At 40.6% G+C, this 25,632-nt stretch overlaps 1 protein-coding gene across 1 annotated transcript in view; it reads left to right on the top strand.

Annotated features, from left to right (window-relative positions):
- BAIAP3 (BAI1 associated protein 3) overlaps nucleotides 1–25,632 on the top strand; it is a 534,732-nt gene that overhangs the window by 272,435 nt on the left and 236,665 nt on the right. The window contains exons 3-5 of the mRNA XM_089682088.1: nucleotides 11,954–12,035; nucleotides 14,145–14,231; nucleotides 19,357–19,464. Coding sequence (XP_089538214.1) covers nucleotides 11,954–12,035; nucleotides 14,145–14,231; nucleotides 19,357–19,464 — 277 coding nt within the window. The remainder of the gene's footprint in view (nucleotides 1–11,953; nucleotides 12,036–14,144; nucleotides 14,232–19,356; nucleotides 19,465–25,632) is intronic.

The raw sequence follows: 25,632 nt of genomic DNA, 5'->3' as shown, positions 1-25,632 counted from the left end.
GCTGAATCTGGTGCAACTCTGCATGGAAACCAATCAGTTTCCAGGTTTTATTGCCAAAGCTTTATTGAACAAGCTGAAGTTAGAAGCTGATTGGCTGTCATGCACAGCTGCACCAGATTCTGAGTGCTCCAGTTTTAGTAAATCTTACCCAAAGTTTTTAGTCAAGTGTTAAGTAATAGGTATAGAGTTGAGGGGGATAAGTTTAGCTGTACATAAAGACCTAAGTGATAGAAATTCACTGTCAAAGGTTTATGGGTGTATATATAAGGGTTAGGTTTGGTGCTAGTTAATTTTAAGGATTAGATAAAGAGCTAAGGATTACTTTTTAGGGCTAGGCTAGGTTGTAAGTTTCAGTGTTTGATAGATGTGAAGAGTTAATTTTAGGGTGTAGGCTAAATAACATGAGCTATGCTGAGCCTGACTTTGTATGACATCTTCTCAGACCCAGTAGGCTATGAGCCACTCAACATGATAGCAAATAATGGAAAGCATGTGACCTTGCAGGGTTCCATTATCCGAATCATAGAAAACCATGCTTGTTCAATAGTTCACAGTCAACCAACTCTGAAGAGAGGTAAAGCATTTCTTGGCATAGGTTGCAGCTGAAGAACATTATGAATATTTGATCTGAAGATTGTGTGAGACATATAATAGGAAGGGTGGAGGAATAATATAAATTACATTAGCCTTTAAGTGTAAAGGATATGGGTAGGAAAAGGGTTAAGTGTTGGAGAGGATAAGTGTTAGGGATAGGTGATACTGAGGGGACAGATTGGTCAGTACAGTGAAATTAATATTATGTTTGTGCACAAAGTTCTGTGTACGAATGTCTGGCGGTAGTACTAAAAATGAATGTACCAATCTTCTCTCACTCATGTCATGATTATGAGAAACCAGTTCAAGATGACCCTGAAATGAAGACACATGGTTCCCCTTCATCTACTTCATCTAAAGGAATGAGTGTCATTCTCTGACTTGTCATTATGTAGAGAAAGAATGTAGGTTTTCTTTACACAGCCTGGACGTGGAAATACAATGCTGCTACAAATTGGTTGCACAAGGCGGACTGTCAGACCTTGTTATAGTGACATTTCAGGTGGTGATGGGTACAACTAATAAAGCTGAAGGCTTTTGTTATGCCTCAATGTGCCAGCACAGACATCCTAATATATATATAAAAAATATATGATGTGTATATACTGTATATATTTTAGGATGTCTGTGCTGACGCATTGAGGCATAACAAAAGCCTTCAACTTTATTAGTGGTACCCATCACCACCTGAAATGTCACTATAACAAGGTCTGACAGTCCGCCTTGTGCAAACCAGTGCACAAAGCAAGGTCCATAAAGACATGGGTGAGCGAGTTTGGGGTGGAGGAACTATGGGGTTGCGGTCAGGACTCTGTACAAACCAGTCAAGTTCCTCCACCCCAAACTCGCTCACCCATGTCTTTATGGACCTTCCTTTGTGCACTGGTGCGCAGTCATGTTGGAACAGAAAGGGGCCATCCCCAAACTGTTCCCACCAAGTTGGGAGAATGATATTGTCCAAAATATCTTGGTATGCTGACGCCTTAAGAGTTCCCTTCACTGGAACAAAGGGGCCAAGCCCAACCCCTGAAAAACAACTCCACATTATAATCCCCCCTCCACCAAACTTTACACTTGGCACAGTGCATTCAGGCAAATACTGTTCTCCTGGCAACGGCCAATCCCAGACATGTCCATCAGATTGCTAGACAGTGAAGCGTGATTGGTCACTCCAGAGAACACATTTCAATGCTCTAGAGTCCAGTGGTGGCGTGCTTTACACCACGGCATCCGATGCTTTTCATTGCACTTGGTGATCTAAGACTTGGATGCAGCTCCTCAGAAACCCTTTCCATGAAGCTCTCTATGCACTGTTGCTGTGCTAATCTGAAGGCCACATGAAGTTTGGAGGTCTTTAGCTATTGACTTTGTAGACAGTTGGCGACTTCTGCACACTATGCGCTTCAGCATGCCCTGACCCCTTTCTGTCATTTTACGTGGCCTACCACTTCGTAGCCGAGTTGCTGTTGTTCCCAGTTGCTTCCACTTTGTTATAATACCACTAACAGTTGATGTGGAATATTTAGTAGCAAGGAAATTTCACGGATGGACTTATTGCACAGGTGGCAACCTATCACGGTACCACGCTGGAATTCACTGAGCTCCTGAGAGAAGTCCATTCTTTTACAAATGTTTGTAGAAGCAGTCTGCATACTTAGGTGTTTGATTTTATACACCTGTGGCCATGGAGGTGATTGGAACATCTGAATACAATAATTTGGGGATGTGCTTATATAGAGAAAGTGAGAATAGAGTATTTTAAAAAATTGCAACAAGAAGTTTAGTAACAGTGGTCCCTTACCTCCTTTATGGTGGTCGCCCACTGGCACTGTCCTCTTTTTCTTTCTCTGAATGCTCCCTTAGCAAGCCATGTGCTATGGGGGCACCTTTGTGGGTGCACTCCCAAGCAGGGCTGTGTGCATTTACAGACACACAGCACTGGCAAGCAATGCCCCCACTCTCTTGATAGGTGTTTGACAGCAGCAGGAGCCTATGGCTTCCTTGCCCTCAGTGTCTCCTGTGAGACCAGGAAGAGAGGAGAGCGGCGCTGCAGTCGAGACAGCACTGAAGCGGTGAGAGGTGTCACGTAAGTGTTTAGGGATGGTGGGGGTAAGATAGGTAGTGGGCAGTTTTTTACCTTAACCTCCCTGGCGGTATTCCCGAGTGTAGCTCGGGGTAAAGTTTCAGCACCACAAGCGGTAACCCCGAGCTACACTCGGGAGTACCTTGCAGCGTTGCTCCGGGATCTCTTCTTCACTTACCTTGTCCTGCGCTCCCGCAATGTCCTCCCTGCAGTGTCCCTGGCAATGTCCTCTGGCCGATGCGGGCATCTGTCTTCCGGGTTCCGTTCCCTGTGACATCAGGACATACGGGGGGTGGAACGGCTGGAAAATTAAAAATGTGAAAAAGTGACATTCACTAAATACGCTAAAATCACATAGTAAAACATTACTGTATCAAACCATTTCACATACATTTTGTCCCGAGTGCTTTGTCCTGAGCCCTGCCTGCATTTTTACTGTTCTTTCTGCCTGGAAACTGAGAAACATCCATGGCGTCCAAAAAGCGTCCCTTTAGGTCAAAAGTGGTTTTAGACCAGCTAGAGAACAGCGATAGTAAATTAGAACCACTTGCAGAATTGAGTGATAATGATTCGTGGGGAAATTTGTCATCAGACACTGAAAACGATTTTGCAACTTTGCTCAGTGATGTGCGAACTTGGCGCTATATTTCAAATTTCAGTGTTTTTGGTTTGATTATATTATTGAATTAAATTTATTATTATTATATTATTATTTTTTATGATTATTTATTAATTCATAATTTATGATTTTGTGCTTCAAATTGTAACATACCCGGGATGTTTACTAGATTTCAGTGGGTTATTCCTAAAAATTACAAGCCTACAATAAAAAAAATACATATTTCCATGCAAAAAAATTTACCACTTTGAGCACAGCAATACTGACATAATCAGACCGCTAGGGAGGCTACTGCGGAGAATGCACGAAGATATAAAAAAGCTATTTTCTCTTTAGAACCACTTTTACTTGTTATTGTAACTTCAGAAGTTATTTGTGATTTTTTTTTTTATCAAAAACTTCCAATAAAATAATACCTGGTAATCCTGCCATGAAAGTCCTTGTTCAGGCACTTCCTATTTTGGGATGACAACGCTGACCCTGCCCTCCAGTTTCTGTCCTGCATTGTTTCATGCACTTCCAATAAACAGCTATGCTGACTCACATTGTACAGGCATGATTCTGAGAAACAGCTGTGGTGGAGCAAGTGTATATAAAGAGAAAGAGGCAGCAAAAAGACTGTAAAGACTGTAGCGTACATACGAATACCTGGAAAGCATGTATTCTGCATTCTGGGCATTCATCCCTGAATGCATAAGGCACTAAATGCGATTTCTACCCTGTACAGCATTCTGCCCTATCCAGCCATTGCGTATTTCAGCCTGCCATAGACTTTGACAGTCTGCTGGCAGCAGGGGTGGAAGCTGCACCCGCCACACTAAAACACCAGGATTGCACTCACAGAAATTAGATGCCCCATGTGCAGTTAGCCAAAATCTATCATTCAGGTGCAAGTCTATCCTGGAAAATGAAAGTATAAAAGCTTGAATTTGGTTAACAGCACTGGAGAAATAAATGAAGTTTCCCATACACATTGCAGTCTGGTTGTACAATCTCCTTTAGATTTACTACAACCTGATTAGATAAAACACCTGATTAGATTAAAAAAAAGAACAAAACATATTGTTAACCCCTTCACACCTAAGGGTAAAACAACACCTAATGCCTAAGTGTTAGTAAATCCATACATATCATCACAACTACTTTGTACATCCAGGTGGATTATACCTAGTTTTTTCAGGACAAATTGGGCTTTTATTTATTGGTGAATGTTAATGGGTATCTCATGATTGTTTTGTTTATTATCAAAGGAAAACTGGCCCAAAATAGTTTAAAACATATTTTTTTTAAATGTAGCTGTATATTTCTTGTCACTACCATAACCTACCACTAAAGAACAACCCAAAATAAATTCTCCTGCTCCTGGCAATCACAGGAATACCACATATGTGTATGTTATTTGTTGTTTGTACCAGGCCAGAAACAATAGTGCACATTTTACTATTTTTTTTCTCTACCTAAGACACACTGACACTAACTGTCCCTGATACTAATTAAAAAAAAAAAATCCTGCCCGAAATATATTGCCCCTGACTTGTGACCCTAACCTTGACCTTTGACTCTTACTTGACCCAAACACTAACCTAGGTATTTTTTTTTCTTTATTTTGTCTTTAATTGTTTAACCTCCCTAGCAGTCTGATTATGTCCATATTTCTGTGCTCAAAGCGGTACATTTTTTTGCATGGAAATATGTATTTCTTTTATTGTTTTTATTGTAGGCCTGTAATTTTAAGAAATAACTCACTGAAATCTGTCCGAACAAGAGTCTAGTAAACATCCCGGGTATGTTAAAATTTTTATATCTTTGTGCATTCTCCGCAGTAGCCTCCCTAGCGGTCTGATTATGTCAGTATTGCTGTGCTCAAAGTAGTACATTTTTTTGCATGGAAATATGTATTTTTTTTTTGTAGGCCTGTAATTTTTAGGAATAACCCACTGAAATCTGTCCGAGTCTAGTAAACATCCCGGGTATGTTACAATTTGAAGCACGAAATCATAAATTATGATTTAATAAATAATCATAAAAAATAATAATATAATAATAATAAATTTAATTCAATAATATAATCAAACCAAAAACACTGAAATTTGAAATATAGCGCCAAGTTCACACATCACTGAGCAAAGTCGCAAAATCGTTTTCAGTGTCTGATGATGAATTTCCCCACAAATCATTATCACTCAATTCTGCAAGTAGTTCTAATTTACTATCGCTGTTCTCTAGCTGGTCTAAAACTGCTTTTGACCTAAAGGGACGCTTTTTGGACACCATGGACGTTTCTAAGTTTCCAGGCAGAAAGAACAGTCAAAATGCAGGCAGGGCACAGGACAAAGCACTCGGGACAAAATGTATGTGAAATGGTTTGATACAGTAATGTTTTACTATGTGATTTTAGTGTATTTAGTGAATGTCACTGTTTGACATTTTAAAATTTTCCGCCGTTCCGTCCCCGTACGTCCTGACGTCGCAGGGAACGGAACCCAGAAGACGGATGCCTGCATCGGCCAGAGGACATTGCCAGGGACACTGCAGGAGGGACATCGCTGGAGCACAGGACAAGGTAAGGGAAGAATAGATCCCGGGTATGTTAAAATTTGAAACACGAAATCATAAATTATAATTTACTAAATAATCATAAAAAATAATAATATAATAATATTACATTTAATTCAATAATATAATCAAACCAACAACACTGAAATTTGAAATATAGCGCCCAGTTCGCACATCACTGAGCAAAGTTGCAAAATCGTTTTCAGTGTCTGATGCCGAATTTCCCCACAAATCATTATCACTCAATTCTGCAAGTGGTTCTAATTTTCTATCGCTGTTCTCTAGCTGGTCTAAAACTGCTTTTGACCTAAAGGGATGCTTTTTGGACGCCATGGACATTTCTCAGTTTCCAGGCAGAAAGAACAGTAAAAATGTAGGCAGGGCACAGGACAAAGCAGTAGGGACAGAATGTATGTGAAATGGTTTGATACAGTAATGTTTTACTATGTGATTTTAGTGAATTTAGTGAATGTCACTTTTTGTCATTTTCAAATTTCCTGCCAGTTCCGTCCCCCGTACGTCCCGACGTTGCAGGGGACGGAAACCCAGAAGACAGATGCCGGCATCCGCCGGAGGACATTGCCGGGGACACTGCAAGGGGGACATCGCGGGAGCGCTGCATGGTAAGCCCGAGTGTAGCTCGGGGTTACCGCTTGTTGTACTGAAACTTTACCCCGAGCTACACTCGGGAATACTGCCAGGGAGGATACAATATTTATTTATTTTACACAGTTGTTTTTTTCTCTCTCTGAAAGTTTAGAGAGACACACAATTTATCTCTCTCCTCCATTCTGAGAGAGAAAACACAGGGGCTGGCTTCACAGTGACTGATCACTGTGATAGCCAGTCAGAGGCTACCACAGCGATCAGGTGACCGGGAAGCGGATGGTGAGACCCCAATCTCTGTGCTGGAAGTATGCCGCGCGGTGCGCTCCCAGCACAGAGGGAGATATGCAAATGTGCAGCCCCAGGGCATAAAGCCCGGTGCAGTTAGGCCACATATTTGTGTGAGGTCGGCATCAAGGGGTTAAGGTAGGCCATTGTCCAATATTTGTCATAAATGTAGAGATGATTGTACATAAATTGTGCAATCAGACTGTAACATGATTGGCCATCTTTAGTACTAACATTTTAATACATGAGGTTAATTCTATAATGAGCTTATTTTAGCAGTGACAAATCAAAAAGTCATTCTGTCTAAATGTTTGCCATTATGTTACTGTTATAATCCACTGTTCCCAATAAGAATTCATGAAAAATAGCCCTGAAACGATTTCCAATTATTTCCACTAGGCAGCATGCTTTTGATATTTGAAAATGTTCGATAAGATTAGTGTTTAAGAACAAATTAACAATTTGAACATTAAGTGCCGGCATGCTGGGACGCCGTCATTCCTGAACCCCTGTAGAAAACAATATTGATTAGCTAACAAAAAGTGCTTTGTATGCTGTTTGATAATTATGCACAGGCAACTGTTTATCGTGAAAGCCATTGAGAAACATGCTGCCTACTGAGACAATAGCAAAATCAACCTGTATTGTGTCAAACAGGAAAATTACCCATTTTTTTACAGGTTCAGTTTGAAACATTAACAGTGGGAAGAGGAAATTATAATGCAAATGTATGCCTTCTGAAGAACTAATAAATTAACTAAAATATACCCTAGGTGCCAGTGAGTCTGTTGGCATAGCAGTTTTGAACAATTAGAAGAACAGGGGCTATTGCTTTCAGAAATGTTTTATGTTATTTTGTTTTTTGGAAAGTGCTAATAGAAGCTGCAGGAGAGTTTGACTATGATCACATCCTATCAACAAGTGGGCTATGGGCTTCTTTTTCAAAACAAGGAGGTTCTCTGCAATAGAGTCTAAAATTGGATGTGCATCCTGTCTACATTCAAGGACGTGTACCTAGACCTAAACCTGCATAGCCATCAAATTTGGAGCTGCGGCTGTGTCCATGTAGCCACTGCATCCCAATAGATATGAATGGGACTTCCTGCATGGTGATGCATGGAACACCTGTGCATCCCCATGAGAGCAAACCCGGCCTTCAGATGGGTGTACACTGAAGTACACCTATGTGAATGAGGCCCTGGGGTCAATATAAAGCCTAGCTTTTGAAATTAATATACAATTGTAGAAAATATAGGTATCTTAAAAAAAACAAAGAAAACTCATCTGCAATACTCACTTTCAATTCAGAGCTGCCCCCGACAGCACTCTGTTTTGTCACAAGATGTCTTCAGTCTCTTGGGTTGAATGATGCTCAATGTCATATGACCCAGGAATCAGAAGACATACTGTGAGTGCAAAGTGACGTGGGCCTACTCCTTGAGGGGAGCTGCTGTCATCACATCAGATCTTCTCTCTACAAAATTGAGTATTGCCCACAGCTGAGTGAAGACTTGGGTTTCACTTGACCATTCTGAAAAAGTTTAAGTATGACAAAAACATAGATGTCGGGGGGAGCACTAGGTAGTGGGGGGAGGCAGCAGTTTATATTAGAATTAGTGTACCTCAAATACGGCTGACCTTCACATTACATTGCTGTTGCTAATTTAAAGGAGATTGTAACATATGTAGGATTGAGTAGCAATGGCCTTAGAAAGGTAGAGGTCCCTTTAACTAGAGATTGCAGCTTGAGTCCTCTGATGTTAATAGTTCCTGATGTGGTGGTAGCCGCTGTCTTCTGCTAGCAACGGTGGGGCTCATAAACATTAGTGAATACTGGTGTTGCAATGAAGTTAAACAGATAGGCTGTGGTACTGCTCAAAGCAAAGGGCTCCTGGTAACTGAGGAGTCTGCATGCAGTGTCTTTAGAGTGATGACAGAAAGAGGTTGGGCATCCACCCGCTAACCAATTCTATGGATTGCACGACCTCATAGAAACAAGAGTTATTTGCCAAGGCTCTTGACTGTTTGCAAAGGTGTGCAGAGTTACCGCTTGACAGCCTGTCAGCATGGCAAGCAGAGATGTCTGTATGAGCACCGGACAGAGAGTCCAGGTGCAGAGAATATTGATGCGATCCAGGTGTGACGATCAACGCCACTGCTGTACTGAACTGCTGTGCCAAGTCCCTCAGCAGTAGGCCCACAATCTTTCTCTGTAGGAGAATGGCAGTCCCCCTCTCTGTAACTCCCTGTAGGAGAACCGCACTCGCCTTGTGTCCAACTATGAATCCCGGTCCGAGAGAGCAAGCCTGTCCCTTGCTGTAGAATATATCTGCTTTTTTCTCGTTCTCCAGCTCTCTGGAATGTGTAGTTCAGTCAGCACTCAGGAATACAGTATGTATTGGCTTTAGGACTACAGGTCCCAAGATCCTCTGCTGGCAGAAGAATTGGATTCACTCAGCTAACAAGTGATGTAGCTGTCCCAGTACTGGGCACTAGGGGAAAAAGGGTTAATCATAGTCTCATCTGTAAGTGTCCCTGAATTGCATAATGACAGAGCAAGCACCTGGCTACCCATGCCCCTGATGCGATCCAATTAGATAGACAGGAACTTCTAGGGCACCTTGTGGTGGGACTGTCTGAGAATGAATCTTATTGCCAACATGAATTAGCTAAGATGATTGAAATATCTATCTATTTATCTACACATTGCTATAGTTAATGAATAGTGGATGAATAGTTGGATGGATGGATAGACAAACACATGGATTCCAGTCTTCCAGTCACTACTATGACACCTCTACAGTTCTCAATACTTTATGCGAACTGCACCATCTTTAAAGTGTATGTGAAGCAAAATCGCTTCCCTAGTTTTGGATAAAGCAGGGGAAAATTAGAGCCCCTGTTGAGTTTCAGGGTTTTGTTAGATTCTTTTTTTTCCTGTCTGTGACCCTGTTACAGATTTTCCCCTACTTCCGGTGTGGTAAAACCAGTGTCACATTGGATAGAAAGGAAGTCCCAGATAGTTAAAACCAGACAGGGATTGTAATCCTTACCTACTCTATCTAAAACAAACAAAGCAATGTCTTTGGCTTGAAATACACCTTAACCTTAAGAGTTGGTTCACACTACCTACCTGGTAAAAGCCATGTTTTACCATGTAGGACGTGTCAGTTCTGGCCGGCAGTGCCTTGTGCTTTACTTTTTTAAAACTTTTTGAAGTGTGAGATTGGATTCATTTCTATGCACTGCAGCTGAGCATCAGTGTACAGAAACACGGACAGAAATGATGCTGCGGGAGAACTGCATTGTGGAACAGCAACATAATGACTCATTGCAGATTTCCACACCGCACCACAGCTCACCCCAAGTCTGCGTTTAAGTCTGAACATGGCACATAGAAAACAGTTATGTCTTTTGCTGAAATCAGCATTTTTCTGATGCAGAAAAACGACGATCTCTGTACAAGTGTGAACAAGCCCTAAGGCAAATGCTGTATGTTTTATTATATATTTTAAAAAAAGTTATATTTAAGAAACCAAAGCATAAAATAGCCTTTCAGTCTGCTGAATTTGTTTTCACTATGGAATGTGGCCTAAGTCATCTTTCTACAAATCTGTCACTGATAATGCTAAAGACCTGTGTAGATACAGTCATGGCCAAACATATCGGCACCCCTGCATTTCAGATAATGCACCCTTCACCCAGAAAATTGTTGCAATTACAAATGTTTAGGCATTCTCATGTTAATTTCTTTTGTGTGGTATCCACAAAAAAGTGGAGAATCAAAAAGCCTAATCTGATTAATTCCGTATAAAACCCAAAAAAATGGACTGGACAAAATTATTGTCACCTTCTCAAAATTATAAGAAATAATTGCATTCCAAGTTTTTGATGCTCCTGTAATTTCTATTTAACCTCACCTGTAAAAATTAACAGATCTTAATGTTCCTGTGTCCACTGTACACAACATTGTCAAGAAGTTTACAGCTCATGGCACTATAGTTAATCTCACTGGATGTGAACAAAAAAGAGAAACTTGATCAAAGATTGCAACAAAGGATTGTTCAAATGGTGGATAAAGAACCTCAATCAACTTCTAGACAAAATCAAGCTGACCTTCAGGCACAGGGTACAACTTTATCAGCTTACACTATACGTCATAATCTGAATGAAAAGGGACACTATGGTAGGAGGCCCAGCAGGACCCCACTACTGACACAGAAACATAAAAAGCCAGATTGGAATTTGACAAAACTTACCTGATGAAGCCAAAATCCTTTTGGGACAATGTGCTGTGGACAGAAGAAACAAAATTACAGCTTTTTGGTAAAGCCCATCATTCTACTGTTTTCAGAAAAAGAAATGAGGCCTTTAAAGAAAAGAATACAGTCCCTACAGTCAAACATGGTGGAGGTTCACTGATGTTTTGGGGTTGTTTTGCTGCTTAAGGCGCTGGCTGTCTTGACTGTGTGCATGGCATTATGAAATCTGAAGACTACCAAAGAATTCTGGGGTGCAATGTAGGTTCCAGTGTCAGAAAGTTGGGTCTCCATCAGATGTCATAGGTCTTACAGCAGGACTATGACCCAAAGCACACGTCAAAAAGCACCCAGAAATGGTTTCAGTCAAATTGCTGGAGAGTACTGAACTGGCCAACAATGAGTCCAGATCTCAATCCCATGGAGCACCTGTGCAAAGAGATTTCAAAACAGCAGTTGGGAAAAGGAACCCTTCCAATCTGAGAGTTCACAATTCCAGTAGAAAGGTGTAAGAAACTCATTGATGGTTACAGGAAGCAATTGATTTCAGTTATTTTTTCCAAGGGGTATGCTACCAAATATTAAATGGAGGGTGCCAATAATTTTGTCCAGTCCATTTTTGGGGTTTTGCATAGAATATGTCAGATTTGGCTTTTAGTTTCTCCACCTTTTGTGTCATACCAATACAAACAAAAGAAATAAACATGAGAATGCCTAAAAATTTGTAAATGCAACAATTTTCTGGGCGAAATTGTGCATTATCTGACAGAAATGCAGGGATGCCAATGTTTTTGGCCATGAGTGTATGTGTGCAATATTTATGGTCAGAAAAGAAATAATTTCAAGCCATTACATAATGAGATAGGTGAATACATTTGTAGCATTGTCACTTTAAGCCTTCCTTACTTTCAATACAATGGCCTTGAATCTTCTGTCTTTCTTTCTCAGCGAGGAGACGGGTGATTTTTTCGATAGAATGAGAAGTGTACTTCAGAAACAAGAAAGCATGCAGCGGTATTGGAGGACCGAGGTACAGTATGTTCAGCTGTTTGTGTCATTATTATTGCTCATTTCCTAAAATAGCCACATAGCACAGCTGTAATGATGAAGGGAATAACTTGTGAAGATGCCTCATAGAGAGGTGCTCGCAATGAGCCCAAAGTGAAACAGACACAATAGCAACACATACGGTGCCAATCAATTTACTATGACAGCAGAATCACTTTCCCTGTAGGAGCAATGTGAGCGATAGCTGTGTTTGCAGGCACATAAATATGCCTAATGGGATCTGGGGGCCCTCTCTTCTACTTCATGGCCAAATTGTTCACAGCACTCTATATTGGATGGAAGCAGGGGAGTGTGGCTTTAGAAAGTGAATTCAAATCAAGCAATTGGTGTCTTACATAATTATCTTGTTTTCAAATTAAATTCTTTGTCTTTTATTGATTTTTAAGGTTCATAGCTACAAACTCCAGCTAAAACATATCTTTTGCTGTAGGGTCAGAACCTCTGTTTTGGGTTGGGGTTCCTGTTGAGATATTTCTCCTCACTTTCTGTGTCGGTGATGCAACAATGGATCAAAAGAAACCTTGAAATGAGAAAAAGTCCTGCCATTGAAGTATGTCACCAGAAAATATGTCTTCATTGGTAGACTCCCTGTCCTGGTGACAGCCACCAAAGACATATGTATCCTCACTTTCAGAACTGTAACCAGGATGGGAAGTGAGGGAAAATCTCCCCAGTGAGGGGACACAGGGGAGGCAGCAGTGGTCTTTACTCTTCCTTACTCTTCTCCACCTTAAAAAAGGCTGGTTATCAATGTTAAAGTCCCTGATACATTAAGGACATTATTCAATACAGTTATTTGTTCACTTCAAGAAAAACATATTTTACCATTAGACCAACATAATTAGCTAAATCTGATATCCTGTAAATCCTGTATGGTGTGCAATTGCTCCTACACTACCCAGTCACAGGCTAGGGTTTTCTCAGACCTTCATGAAGATTTCCTCTGACTTTCTCTCAATAGAGAAAAGTGAGGATAAAGACAAAGGAGTTGATTTACTAAAACTGGAGAGTGCAAACTCCGGTGCAGCTGTGCATGGTAGCCTATCAGCTTCTAACTTCAGCATTTTAAATTAAACCCACCTCATAAAAAACTATCAATAAATGCTGTGTTACATGTTGATCATACTCACTATGAAATTCGTTTTCTGTATTCTGCAAAAAACCTGGCAGATCCTGCTACTCTCTATCTCCACCTTCTGTTCATGTCCCCAGTTAAGCTAGGGATTTTGAAGCTGTAGAGGCAACTCTGCACATGCTCAGTTTTCAGTGATTTTCTATGCTGAGCATTTCCTCCCTATTACATCTGAGCAGCCCATAGGGTCACACATGTAGGCATATACAAAGTGGTAAATGACAGCCCACTCCCTACCTCCTCCTCCATGGCCATTAACCAGCTAAACACAGGGGGCGAGATATTAGCGTAGATTAATGTAAATGAATGGAGGAATCACCTCCCTCTTATTCTAAGACGCAGGCTGAAGGGGGGTGACACAGCCTGTGACCAGCAGAACTCCGCCCACACCATGTTATCCCCACACAAAAAAAAAAAGATTTGATTTCAAAGATATTCATGTATACCAATCTAAAACATTTTATTGATATTAAATGTTTAATTTTATTCTGTCATCCAAAGACTGTTTTTTTTTGAACATGTGACCAGCAGCAGAGGACTAGAAGTTCCTCCTGCTTTTATTTCCCTGCAGACAAGCTGGGAAAGATCTGGGTCATGTGACAGCTGTATATCGATTTTATTTTTTTTTTACTAAAATAATTTCATTTGTTACCTGGAACTTCCCTTTTATTCAAAAATAATAAAAAATACATATGTTTAGGCAGTTTCCATTTTCCCATTTATTTTATGTAGCTAAAGAAGGCAGTTCCCATACAATAATTTAAAGCATTGTCTTCTGACAGTTGCAACGACTGATCTTAATTTTATCAAAAATTAATTAATACAAAGCTGTGAGTAATGGGGTTTATTTCACTACAGCAGATGGTCACAAGGAAAAAAAATAAGTTAATGCTAGCTTATGGAAGACATTCTTATGTGCTGTTTTCTTTTTCTTTCTAGGGTGTTTTAAATAACAGCATCCCTCCTCCACATGAGAATACGGGGGAACACAGAGCAACAGAAAAATTGACACTTTCCAAAAGAGAGGTAATTATATTTTATGTATGTTCAGTAAAGTTTGCAATTAAGTCAAAATGTAATTATTGCTCTCCAGGCAGGAAAATAGAGTTTATTAGTCACTAAACAACTTTAGAGTATAACCAAGTGCTTTAGTTATGGATGGATGCAGGTATCAGAAATACCAAGAGGTCCTCTTCCTTCCTGCCTGCTCTGTCATCTTAGCCCGACTGCCCCTTAAGAATATGTTTTTGAGAACAAATAGTCCTGGCCAGATGAAGATGAAAAAAACCCAGCTTTCGCTGTCATACAGTGCTAGTCCTTTTCTAGGTCATCTAGCCTACATCCTGTGAGCCCAAAGCCTCGATGGCTCACTGGTGGTATATCATCAGGCCATCATGGGCTCATAAGAGAGTGATGCAGAAAGCAGCGTTATTTCATAAAATGTAAGACTCGCCCACTGCCAGAGGAAGAGGCAACCAGACTGAAGATCCCCCCAGGAATAAAGTATATATGGATATGAAACATTTAAAAAAATTAAAGAGGGGTGGGGAACGTGTCAACCTGGAGTTGAGCTTTAACACAGAGACTTTATTGGTGGAAACTGCTCAAGTGGAATTCTTAACTTGGATCAATGGTCATCACTACTATTGCTCACACCTGTATCTAAACACCATTGATGTAAACGGTGATGAAATTCAGGTGTGCTGTTTGGTAGTCTGGAGCACTGTATGGGGGGCTTCTATGGGTTTACACACCATTTTGCTATGGGAACTGCTGCAATCAGAAAATTTGGCAGTAGGCCATAATGGAGCCAGTGGGCTCCTTTTATTTGTTTCTAAAACTAGAGGTGGATCTTTATAGGAAAACAAAGCCTCTGATTGGCCGTCTCATTGACAGCAAAGCCACTGATTTGCAAGTATGCTCTGACCAGCCATTGTCTTTGCTGTGAATAAGGTTATCTGTCAGAGATTTGTTTACTTCTGAATACGCACTCCTAGACTTAGAAGCATAAAAAAGAAGCCCACTATGGTCACTGTCAAAATAGCCATTGGAGAAGGGGACTGCTGCCAATCTTTCTGATTGCAGCAGTCCCCATAGCAGTGAGATTATACATCACTTTGGAGTACTTGGACGTATCTAACTATATACAGTGTATTTATATGGTTGAAAGGAAATTACCTGTTTGGGTTATAGGTCACACCACAGTAGGGGTTCAGTGGACCAAAATGTGGGCCAAGGACCCCGAATCCTGTTATTTTTTCAGAACCCCCTCCCCCACTAAGCTAAATGCTATCTATTGCAGGGTTAGGATTAGAAAACCAATATGCCACATGATACTATTAACCTCACCTCTTTTTTGAAGTACATGAAGGTGAGGAAGATGCCCTTGTACCTTAACTTTGGGCCAAGGATACTTTGTGCTGCTTGCTCACTGCTCTCTATTTCCTGGCCACCCAGGCTCCATGACTGGATAAGGTCTGGCTGGAAGATTAAGGGAAATTTCCCACACCATTTTTTTTAAATTACTACATAATTCAAACAGCTCTGGAGGGCTTTCTATTTCATTTTGGTTACAATACATTAGAAAATTATAAATAAGCTCTGTACTGGTTAATTTAATATACATTTATTGTAAATAGACAATGCAGACCTTAAAGGACAACATGTGGAATTATGTTTGCATGATCACCGCTATGCACATATAATTTCATACACTGCACAGCTTTTAGCACGTTTTGTGCCAAATTCAGTGCCCTTGAATATTCTAGCTTTTCCAAACTGAATCGGTGATGTTCAGAATGAATTTACCATTTTCAAGAACATGAACACCAACCATAGTCAAACCCAAATGGTGTGACACTCCAATAATGGAATACCAACAAAAGAGGAAATAACAATGCATGAACAAAAGCTTTGGTCTAGCCTTTTGGAGTAAATATATTGACTACTGATTGCAAAATCATAGATATCTCCAGAAGGCTTAACAAATAGTGATCAAAATCCATAAAAGATTTTTCAGAAATTATACTGATATCTGTGTGGAATTTAAATACTGATTATATGTGTAATGCTACTCCTGTGGGAGCCGCAGGAATACTGTCCAGGCCATTCCCAAATGCTTTGCCCCGTAGCCAGGCACATAGGCTCATTTACACATTTCTTCACAGTCTAGGAATGTTGATTTTGTTGTTTTTATTTTTGGAGACCTTGGATAGGGATGAGGGATTGGGTGGGATACTCCAAAAACAACAACTATGTATGATTGAGGATTTAGGTATTCTTTCAGATAAGCTATGATGAAGTCCATGCTGGAATCAAACAGTAGACTTCAGCTTTTTAGGCAGCAGTAGTAGAAGTAGAAAACTAATGCACAGTCCCTTTAGGTAGGAGATTAAGTGAACAAATGTCCCCTTTGGCTAAACCCACACCTGACTCCCTAGCACCAGAGGGGGTTAAGTAGCACACAGTCTGTAAGATCCTTCAGAGGTGTCTGTACTCACAAGACCCAAGAACAGCAGGTTGCCTTCCTGTATAATACTAGACCAGATCTTCAGTAGACGGCCCCTCAGTCAGCTTTAGCAGAACCCATGTCTCAGCATTAAGGTCCTCAGGTCACCACCTGAGGCCTATCGCAGTAGATCCAGTAGCATTGCCTAGTAGGGCAGCATGCCCCCTCCAGACAGGACAAAGACCCACAACTCAGTGCACTCGCTGAATATATACAGTTACCCGGCATGCCATCTGAAAAAAATATATATAAACCTTTTTTTTTTGTAGTCAGGTTCAAATAAAATATTGAGTTTGAATATTTAGTATTTTCATATGCAGTCAGCAGTTAGAGCTCTATTCTCATTTTCAAATGTTTGACTATCCATCCCTATCAACTTGATGAAGGAATCCTGTTGTTCAGTATGTCCAGTTGAAATTTTTTCACATACAATTGAACAGGTCAGTGCAGCAACTCATCCCCTTCCTTCCTGCTGTTTATAGGCCACCAAACTTTCAATTACAGACACACAGGCAAAAAGCTTCCACTGCACTCTCTTCATAAAACCAGTGTTGTTCTGGGAATTATTCATCGTGGGTTTACCCAGCGTTAAATGTCTATTTCTAGAACAGACATAAACACTAAACAAAATGTTTACAGGCCTATAAACATTAAAAACAAAGAAATAAAACTGGCCCAAATGTATTATAGTTTCTCTGTACTGTGGAAACTGTGCTCAAAATGGAAAGCAAAGAAGGAGAAAGGACTTTTTACTAGTATTACACCTCAGCTCCCTGCAGCTGACCTGACCATGGTTTGGTCTATGCCATGTCTCTGTGTGGAGATGGCCATCTTTGTTGGAAGAGCAGGATTTTGTTTTCTAGTCAGAGCTGCCCCTGATGAATAATGATCTGATTATGAGGACTAATGGAACTGCAGATGAGGTGAATGTAACAAAGATCCACAAGTAGCTCTACCCCTGTAAGAGCCGCTGGACGATGCCTGTCTTTTGGCACTGCCAGGGCCCTGCAAACTCCTCAACCCTTCTGTCACTATAGGTTCAGATATGGTTAAACCAACAATGTTCACCAAGCTGGTTACCAATAATGCCCAGTAAAAAGGGCAATGTACACAATGGGGGGGGATTTACTAAAACTGGTGCACACAGAATCTGGTGCAGCTGTACATGGTAATCAGCTTCTAAGTTTTATTTTCAAAGATTAATTGAACAAGCTGAAGTTATAAGCTGATTGGCTACCATGTACAACTGCACAAGATTCTGTGTACACCAGTTTTAGTAAACCCCCCTAATATTTCAATAAACATAGTTGCATTGAATACCTCAAGAATGGCTCAAGTTAACAATTAGGTGGGTTACAAAGTAATTGCTGCAATGTCCACAATTTGACGGACTAAGCAATGGTAACACAATGGGACCACATGAATACCTTTTTATGGATATTTGTATAAAGAAAGGGCTCCCCTTTAAATAAGTGTTGAGTAGTTGTAGATATAGATTAGAATCAATCCAAAGGTAGGGGAAAGTATCTTCTGCTATCACGGTGGGGCCTTTAAAGGTGAAGACTAGTGAAGAGTGACAAAGTCAGATCTGCAGATAGAACTAGGGAGGTATCAAAACAAAGATTCCTTGCCTGATTTAGTTAAACCAGCATCTGCTAGCAGTATCTTTATACAAATGAGTAACAGAAAGGTGGGCAGCTGCCCTCTCACCGACACAGATGTTGTCTCCAGCACTACAGCATGATTTGCGCAGTTCTTTATAACTTTGCAGGAGAAGCAGGGGCTTCTAGTGGGCTGACAGCTATGGCGGATGATTCTGAGAAGGGCTGTGAGGATCGCTGGATAGTGGAAAGCAGCTGTGAACACTCGGTGTGGTGATTTGTGGTGCAGTTGTGTGTCACTACCACCAACTGAGCCACTGAGTCCCGATGCAGCTGGATGCAGAACGGCAGCCTCCAACCATTCTCTTTAATGTCTCAGGGCCAACAGAGTGATCCTGCCAGAAGCAGTCAAATATATAGGGTCTCGCGTCATTCTTTGTTGGATTAGCTTTCTGGAATTTGTAGTTCCGAAGAGGCTTCAAAATACAGTAAGGATTGACTGCAGGACTACAGGTTCCAAGATCATCTGCTTTGTTACAGGAAGAACAGTTCCCTTCCTCTATAGACGGGAAGTAATGTAACAGTCTTGATCCCGGGCACTAGGCGAGAACTAGCTAGTGTATGGTTCAGTTTGATGTCCTCTTGATTTCAGTTTTCAGTAGCCGACACCTGGCTACACACAGAGTGGATGAAGCTAAAGCAGGGATATACAGTACTTGTACTGTACAGTCCTCATGTACTGCAAGCAGAACATTGAGCAGGTATACATAAAGAGGCTTAAGGAAAGGGAATGCTTAGCAATCACATGCCAGAAAGTGAATTGCTACATATATTTCAGGAGGAATTCAAGGCAGCATTTTTCATAATATTAAATAACACTAACATTTCTGTGCTCACCGCCTGTCTATGATCTATCCAAGCTGGCTAGCACTTCAGGATATTACTTAGACACAATAAAAGTATCTTGGTTCATCATAAGATAGCAAATCTTCACTTTTTGAGTTAAATCCCAAAATAAATTTTTTTCTTTATTTTTTTTTAGCTGGAACTTCTGTATGAAGAAATCATCTACACACTTGTTTACATGGCTGGTGTTGCGTCATCTGAACACATTGCCAATGAAGAGGAACTTTTCTATTACCTTCAGAGGGTATGTTACCTTTAGTGCTTTCTTTTCAATTCTTTGAATGTTTCTTGTGATCTTTTATTAAAGGATAGTGACAGCTTTTTGCATAGAAAGCTACTGTATGTGGCCAGTGTTGTAGATCAGCACCATGGACAGCTGCCCCACTCCCTAGCTAAAATATAGGCAGCTAATCACTTTTCCTTTTAATGTATGTTTTCTTTTGCTGGCATTTTATGTGCACTGACTTTACTGATGGAGTTGGATTTGTATAAACAAGAAGATTTGGATGGGCTTGGATGTATATCATCACACACGGTGGATCATAGTGTGAGGCTGGAGGCATTGGCCGGAATCGATCCTTTCTTGAGATTGCATGTTATACTAGTGTCGGTGGTGACACTCAGAAATGTGAGTTTTATGGATTCGATTTTTTAATAAAGATTCCTTATGGTTTTATACAATGGGACTTTTTCCTCTTTCTTTCTTGATCCATGGGACATTATGAGATATAAACGGAATGCTCAATAGAAGGGTTGAGGAAAAGAGGATCTCTTGGCTGGGATTTCCTGAGAAGGGTGCATGAGAGAAGTGGTTTTTGCTTCAGGTTCCTATTCCCAGAGTTTACGCACCTATAGCTGCTTTATAATTTTACCAGCCTGGAGCTTTGGAGAGTTCATCAAATTTATGCGGAGGTGGAAAAACACAATACCCTTTTGTTTTGGTGGTGCATGATAAGAAGACACACAAATTTGCTATTTATGGTGGACATTGTTTTACATGTATTATACAATACATTTATCACAGTGGATTTTATTTAAATTTGAGAAATGAATTGTATGATTTGAATATTTATTGCACAGTATGTTTAATATTTCACACACTTGTTTGTTGAATATTTTTCACATTTATTTGTAGGAGTGGTTATATGAATTGTATGTTTTGAATATTTATTGCACATTTTCACTTTTTTCAACATTTCTGTATTTTTCATTGCTGTATATTTTTCACATCTATTTACAAATAGGAGTTATATAGTGGGGTTTTAGTTATATAGCTTGAGGAGTCAACTATTGCATGACTGCACTTTATGGTATATGTTATATATTTATAGGAGGTGCGTTTTTTGCTTTTTGTTTTTATTTTTTGTATCTCACAGGTTTTTTTTTGGGTGGGGGGGATAGGTTAGCACTGTTTTTATACCTCAGGCACATTGTTTAGTACACTGCCAAAAAGATAGCTGCTTTCTGACCAAAGACCCCCGTTGGATATCTGTGGTGCAGTCCCGTGAAAATCCTCCGTTTTTTTCAGTTAAAAAGTTTGGGGTATAGAAACAAACAATATACATGCTCACTTCATTGCTGCATCATCCGCGTGATGCTGCAACTGTTCCACAGCAACTCTCACAGCAAGAACTGAGTGATCACATGATCACTGATAGCTAAGGACTCTTGGTCTTTTTGGCAAATATCATTACCTTAGTTCAAATGGCCCTACACCCACATAGCAGGGTTGCCAACCTCCCGCCACTTTTTTTACTGACAGAACATGGAAAATTTACTGGCAGAGTACATTGTTTACTGATAATCTTAAAAAATGACAGAATTCATATTAGAAACTAACACAATCGATATGTAAGCAGTATAAACACAATCTGTAAACACTGACAAGACCCATAACAGGTAATTGGCCGGGTTTACATTTAAAAAGTCAACAGAACATGACAAATTACCAGCCACCCTGCTGGGATACAGTTGAAAAACAAGTTCTGTTGTGCATTGCAAAGAGAGCAATGGACATGACCAGACTGGTTCTAATAGTGGGAGTGACCTAAAGGAGGATTAAACAGAACCACTCTCTGACCACCTACCTCTAAATGAACATAGCAGCTGCTTGGGTGAGTACACATTACTATGGCCTTGATGCTTAGCTTCATAGTGCAGCAACTTTACCTCCACACTCCACACTAACAGTGGGAGGGTTTTAAAGGGCATGAAATACCAGGAGTGTGTATTAGGTACAGGGTACATGATTCGGGTGTGCTCTGCATACAGAGTGCAGGGTTCAAGTGTGCGCTATATACAGAGTGCAGGGTTCAGGGGTGCACTGCATACAGACTAAAGGGTTCAGGGGTGCACTGCATACAGAGTGCAGGTTTCAGGGGTGCAATGCATACAGATTACAGGGTTCAGGGGTGCACTGCATACAGAGTGCAGGTTTCAGGGGTGCAATGCATACAGACTAAAGGGTTCAGGGGTTCACTGCATACAGAGTGCAGGTTTCAGGGGTGCAATGCATACAGATTACAGGGTTCAGGGGTGCATTGCGTGTAGAGTACAGGGGTGCCCCATTTTCACCCAAATTGCCCCCTCCCCCAGTACAGGGCTCTACTCCCACCCCCAAAACCCCTTTCTTGACAGTACCTGATAGAGAACTATGGCTGCAGAAGAGCAGGTTAGGTTACTCTGGTGGAGAGTTTAGTGTAGCTGCAGGACATGTGGGGCCATGGGCACAGGCTTCAGGAGCTGTTGCCGCCAGACAAGCACCAGATTCCAACTACTTATCTATGTGGAGAGGCAGCAAATGGAGCACTGCTGAGATCACTCCACAGCCAGAACTAGAGGAGCAGGATCAGGAAACACGGCTGCCTGCTCCTTCCACCGCTGGTTGCAGTCTGCTTCTATTTAAAAATTATCCCAACTGGCTCCAAACTGTGTCTGGATAAGTGTCTGCTGGTGCTGCATCAAGCTGTCAAGGGTTTTTTAATTACACTTGTCAAACCAACACTAACATGCCCGAAAAAAATCACAAATTTTTACAAACTGTCAATACATATTTTGATGGTTGGCAACCTTGCCACAAGGTCCCTCACCAGCATCTTTTTCCAAGCTTCTTCTGGGTGTCTTGATTGGCTGGTGTATAATGACGATTGAAGTGGAACTTTTTGTTCCACTTTAACCCTTAAGTTGTTTAGAGCTTAATTTTTTTTTCTTTAAAATAACAAACCTGTCATACTTACCTGCCCTGTGCCCTTGTTTTGCACAGAGCAGCCCAAATTCCCCCTGTTCTCAAGTCCCCCATTTTCTGGCTCCTCCCCCTCGCCGAGTACTCCCAGCACAAGCTGCTTGTGCTGGGGGTACTCATACATGCTTGCTCCTGAGAGCCAGCGCTGTGTGTCCATGGGACACTGAGTGTGACTCAGTCCTGCCCCCTTCTCCCTCCTCACTGGCTGTGATTGACATCAGTGGGAGTCAATGGAAAGAGAAAGACCCAGAAAAACCAAGGCTTCTGTGCACAGTTCTGGATGAAGATTGGGTATTAGGGAGGCTGAGGGGGGAGCTGCACACTAAAGTGTTTGCCTTTATGCTTACTGTAGAATGCATGAAGGTAAAAAGCAGCCTTTTACTACTACTTTAAGGGCCTTGGGCTCCCTTTCCACCCCTTTCCACCTCCCTATATTTATATATATTCTGGTGGAAGGGACTCTTTCTACTGAGCATTAGAAACTCATGCAACACCACCATCTGAATTGGAAGCATCAAACATCATTATACAATTTGTTAGGTTTAGGAATCGCTTTCAGTCTCTAATTTCTGCAGTCTCTAAGTGTAAACATAGTGACTTACCTGTGTTCTTCTTCGTTTCCTTTTACTAAACATGTGCCAATGAATTGATGTAATATGAAGATGTATAATGTAAAATGTGTATTTTCTCAAAACAAAGTTATTATCTTTCTGTTATATATATGTATATATATATATATATTTTTTAATATATATATATATATATATATATAAATATGCCGCAGGACTAATATGTTTTATTAGCAAGCATAGTATATTTTGGAGATTGGCACAGATTTAATAATTGCAGGAGATACAGAAGCCACTGTCTTTCAGTTAATGCTTTATATACAAATAATGAGCACATTTTCAGCTGAATATTTTTTTTATCATTATCCTCAAAAGATTAGAATTGTATTAAAAAAAAGTCCAATAAGCTCTCAAAAATAGCTATAAATCATAACCACATTACAGTTTTACAAATACGACAATCTATATGCTAATCATATGGCATTGTATGTAATGTGGCTTACACAGCACACAAAATGGGAAGGTGCCACAGTTATCCTGTATCTGCTTAAAAAAACAAAAAACTTTAAAAACTGGTAGATAATGATTTTAATTAGCAGTTATTATTGTGTTTTGTCTTTATTTAGTATTTTGTTTTCAGGAGTTTTCTAAGTGTGGCAGTTTAGCCACACTTTGTTTATAGTTCCTGGTTTCCCTCATTTTAGAGGGACAACCTTTCTTGGCAGCCTAAGACCCTCCCCATATCTCTTTTTTTTACATTGTTTAGTCTCTTGAGTCCTGTACAGAGCCACTGTAAGGGCGTACCACTGATCCTGCTGTAGGGGGCCCAAGCAGCAAGGGGAATCAGATGTCGGCATGACAGGGAGGATGATCGGTACGGTGGGGGGGGGGGTAAACCCCAATTACAGGTACATCCTGTCCTCCTGTGTAGCTCTCTGCATCGGAAATCTGGTTTCTCCACCTCTCCCTCCCCCCGCTTTTACCTGCTGCAGGGAGACGCACACCGTGTATAATACCTGTAATTGCTCCGCCCCCACGCACCCATCCCCCTCCCTGTTATTCCTGCATCTTATTCCTCAGTGTTTACTATGCTTCAGTTTATGAATGAACAGGAACCTCTGTGTACTACAGTGCAGCTGAGGATGCAGAGAAAGGAACTGAAGAATCTCTGTCTCTGTTTAGACCCCTGATATTTCACCCATGGCCCCTCTCCCCCACACCAGCATTTAAAAAATTGTAAAAAGTATTTTTTTTATGTTATGAATAATTAAAAAAATTAATATTAAATTGTAAATAAAATTTTTGTAAAAAATCATTTAAAAAATTGTAAAGGATAATTTGAAAAAATTAAGGGATTATTCACATTATTTGGCTCATACCATGTGAATGAATCGTTTGTGCAGATGCTGTGACTGTATGAACACAGTCCTAGGTCCTAATCTGATAGGTGTGCAGGTGTGGGTGGGTGGCCCCAAATACACACTGTCAGTGTTCAGGGGCCATACACATGCATCCACACGCCTGTCAAATTAAGACCTGTGGCTGTGTTCATACAGCTCCTGACTCTCCATAGTGTAACATAGGCTGCTGCACACAGCAATAAGTGCTTTTTTTTGAAAAAAGAAAACTAATTCATACTGTACAGGCTACAGAATCCATGTGAATGAACCCCAGGACCTCACTTACACACAAAATATATTTATTAATTCAATGCAGTTTTAACTTTTAGATGTAGCAGGAATTGTGTAAGTTATGTTAGGTTTGTGTCTCCTAATGATTTTGTGTATTTTTAGTGAAAAATATTGTTTTGACGTTTTCGGGGGGGTGGGCGTCAGGTTTTCTGTATGGGGCCATGTGATTTATAACAGCAGCCCTGGTCCTGTATATAAAATCTATAAATACACTAACTATCGAATTGTTTGTATTGCTTAAACAGATTTTAGATGAGCCTTTCTCAATCAGGGTCCCGTGGGGTTTCTGCTGGGCTTGCTAGGGGTTTCTTGAGCAATAAGCAATGGCAAATTTTTCGACCTATTGACCACTAATGAAAGTCACCATTAAGGAGGGGAATCATGTTTTTAACTGTCTGCATTTCTTTACTATTATTTATTTAATTTTTAAAGTGGTTGTAAAGGTTCAAGTTTTTTTCCCTTTATGCATTCTATGGCTGAAGCTAAAAAACCTTCTGTGTGCAGCTGTGCCTGCAGCCCCCACATTACTTACCTGAGCCCTATCGCAATCCATCGATGTGCACAAAAGCCTTGGCTGTCCCGGGTCTCTGCCTCCTTATTGGCTGAGAGAGCAAGTGGGAGCCATTGGCTCCTGTTGCTGTCAATCACAGCCAGCCAATGAGGTGAGGAGGCAGGGACACACAGTGTAGCAGCTTGGGAACAGTCTGCTCGGGTGCCCCCATAGCAAGCTGCTTGTTATGGGGGCACCCAACAGAAAGGAGGAGCCAAGAGCGTCAGCAAGAGACCTGAGAAGAGGAGGATCCAGTCTGCACTGTGCAAAACCACTGCACACAGCAAGTAAGTATAACATGTTTGTTATTTAAAAGAAAAAAAAATAATATTTAATATTGCCTTAAGATTATTTCTAAAAA

This window comes from Staurois parvus, unplaced genomic scaffold (genome assembly GCF_062004578.1).
Source record: "Staurois parvus isolate SC_StPar_1 unplaced genomic scaffold, SC_StPar_1.0 ptg000018l, whole genome shotgun sequence".
Lineage (NCBI taxonomy): Eukaryota > Metazoa > Chordata > Amphibia > Anura > Ranidae > Staurois > Staurois parvus.
This window is presented reverse-complemented; position numbering and strand designations above follow the sequence as displayed.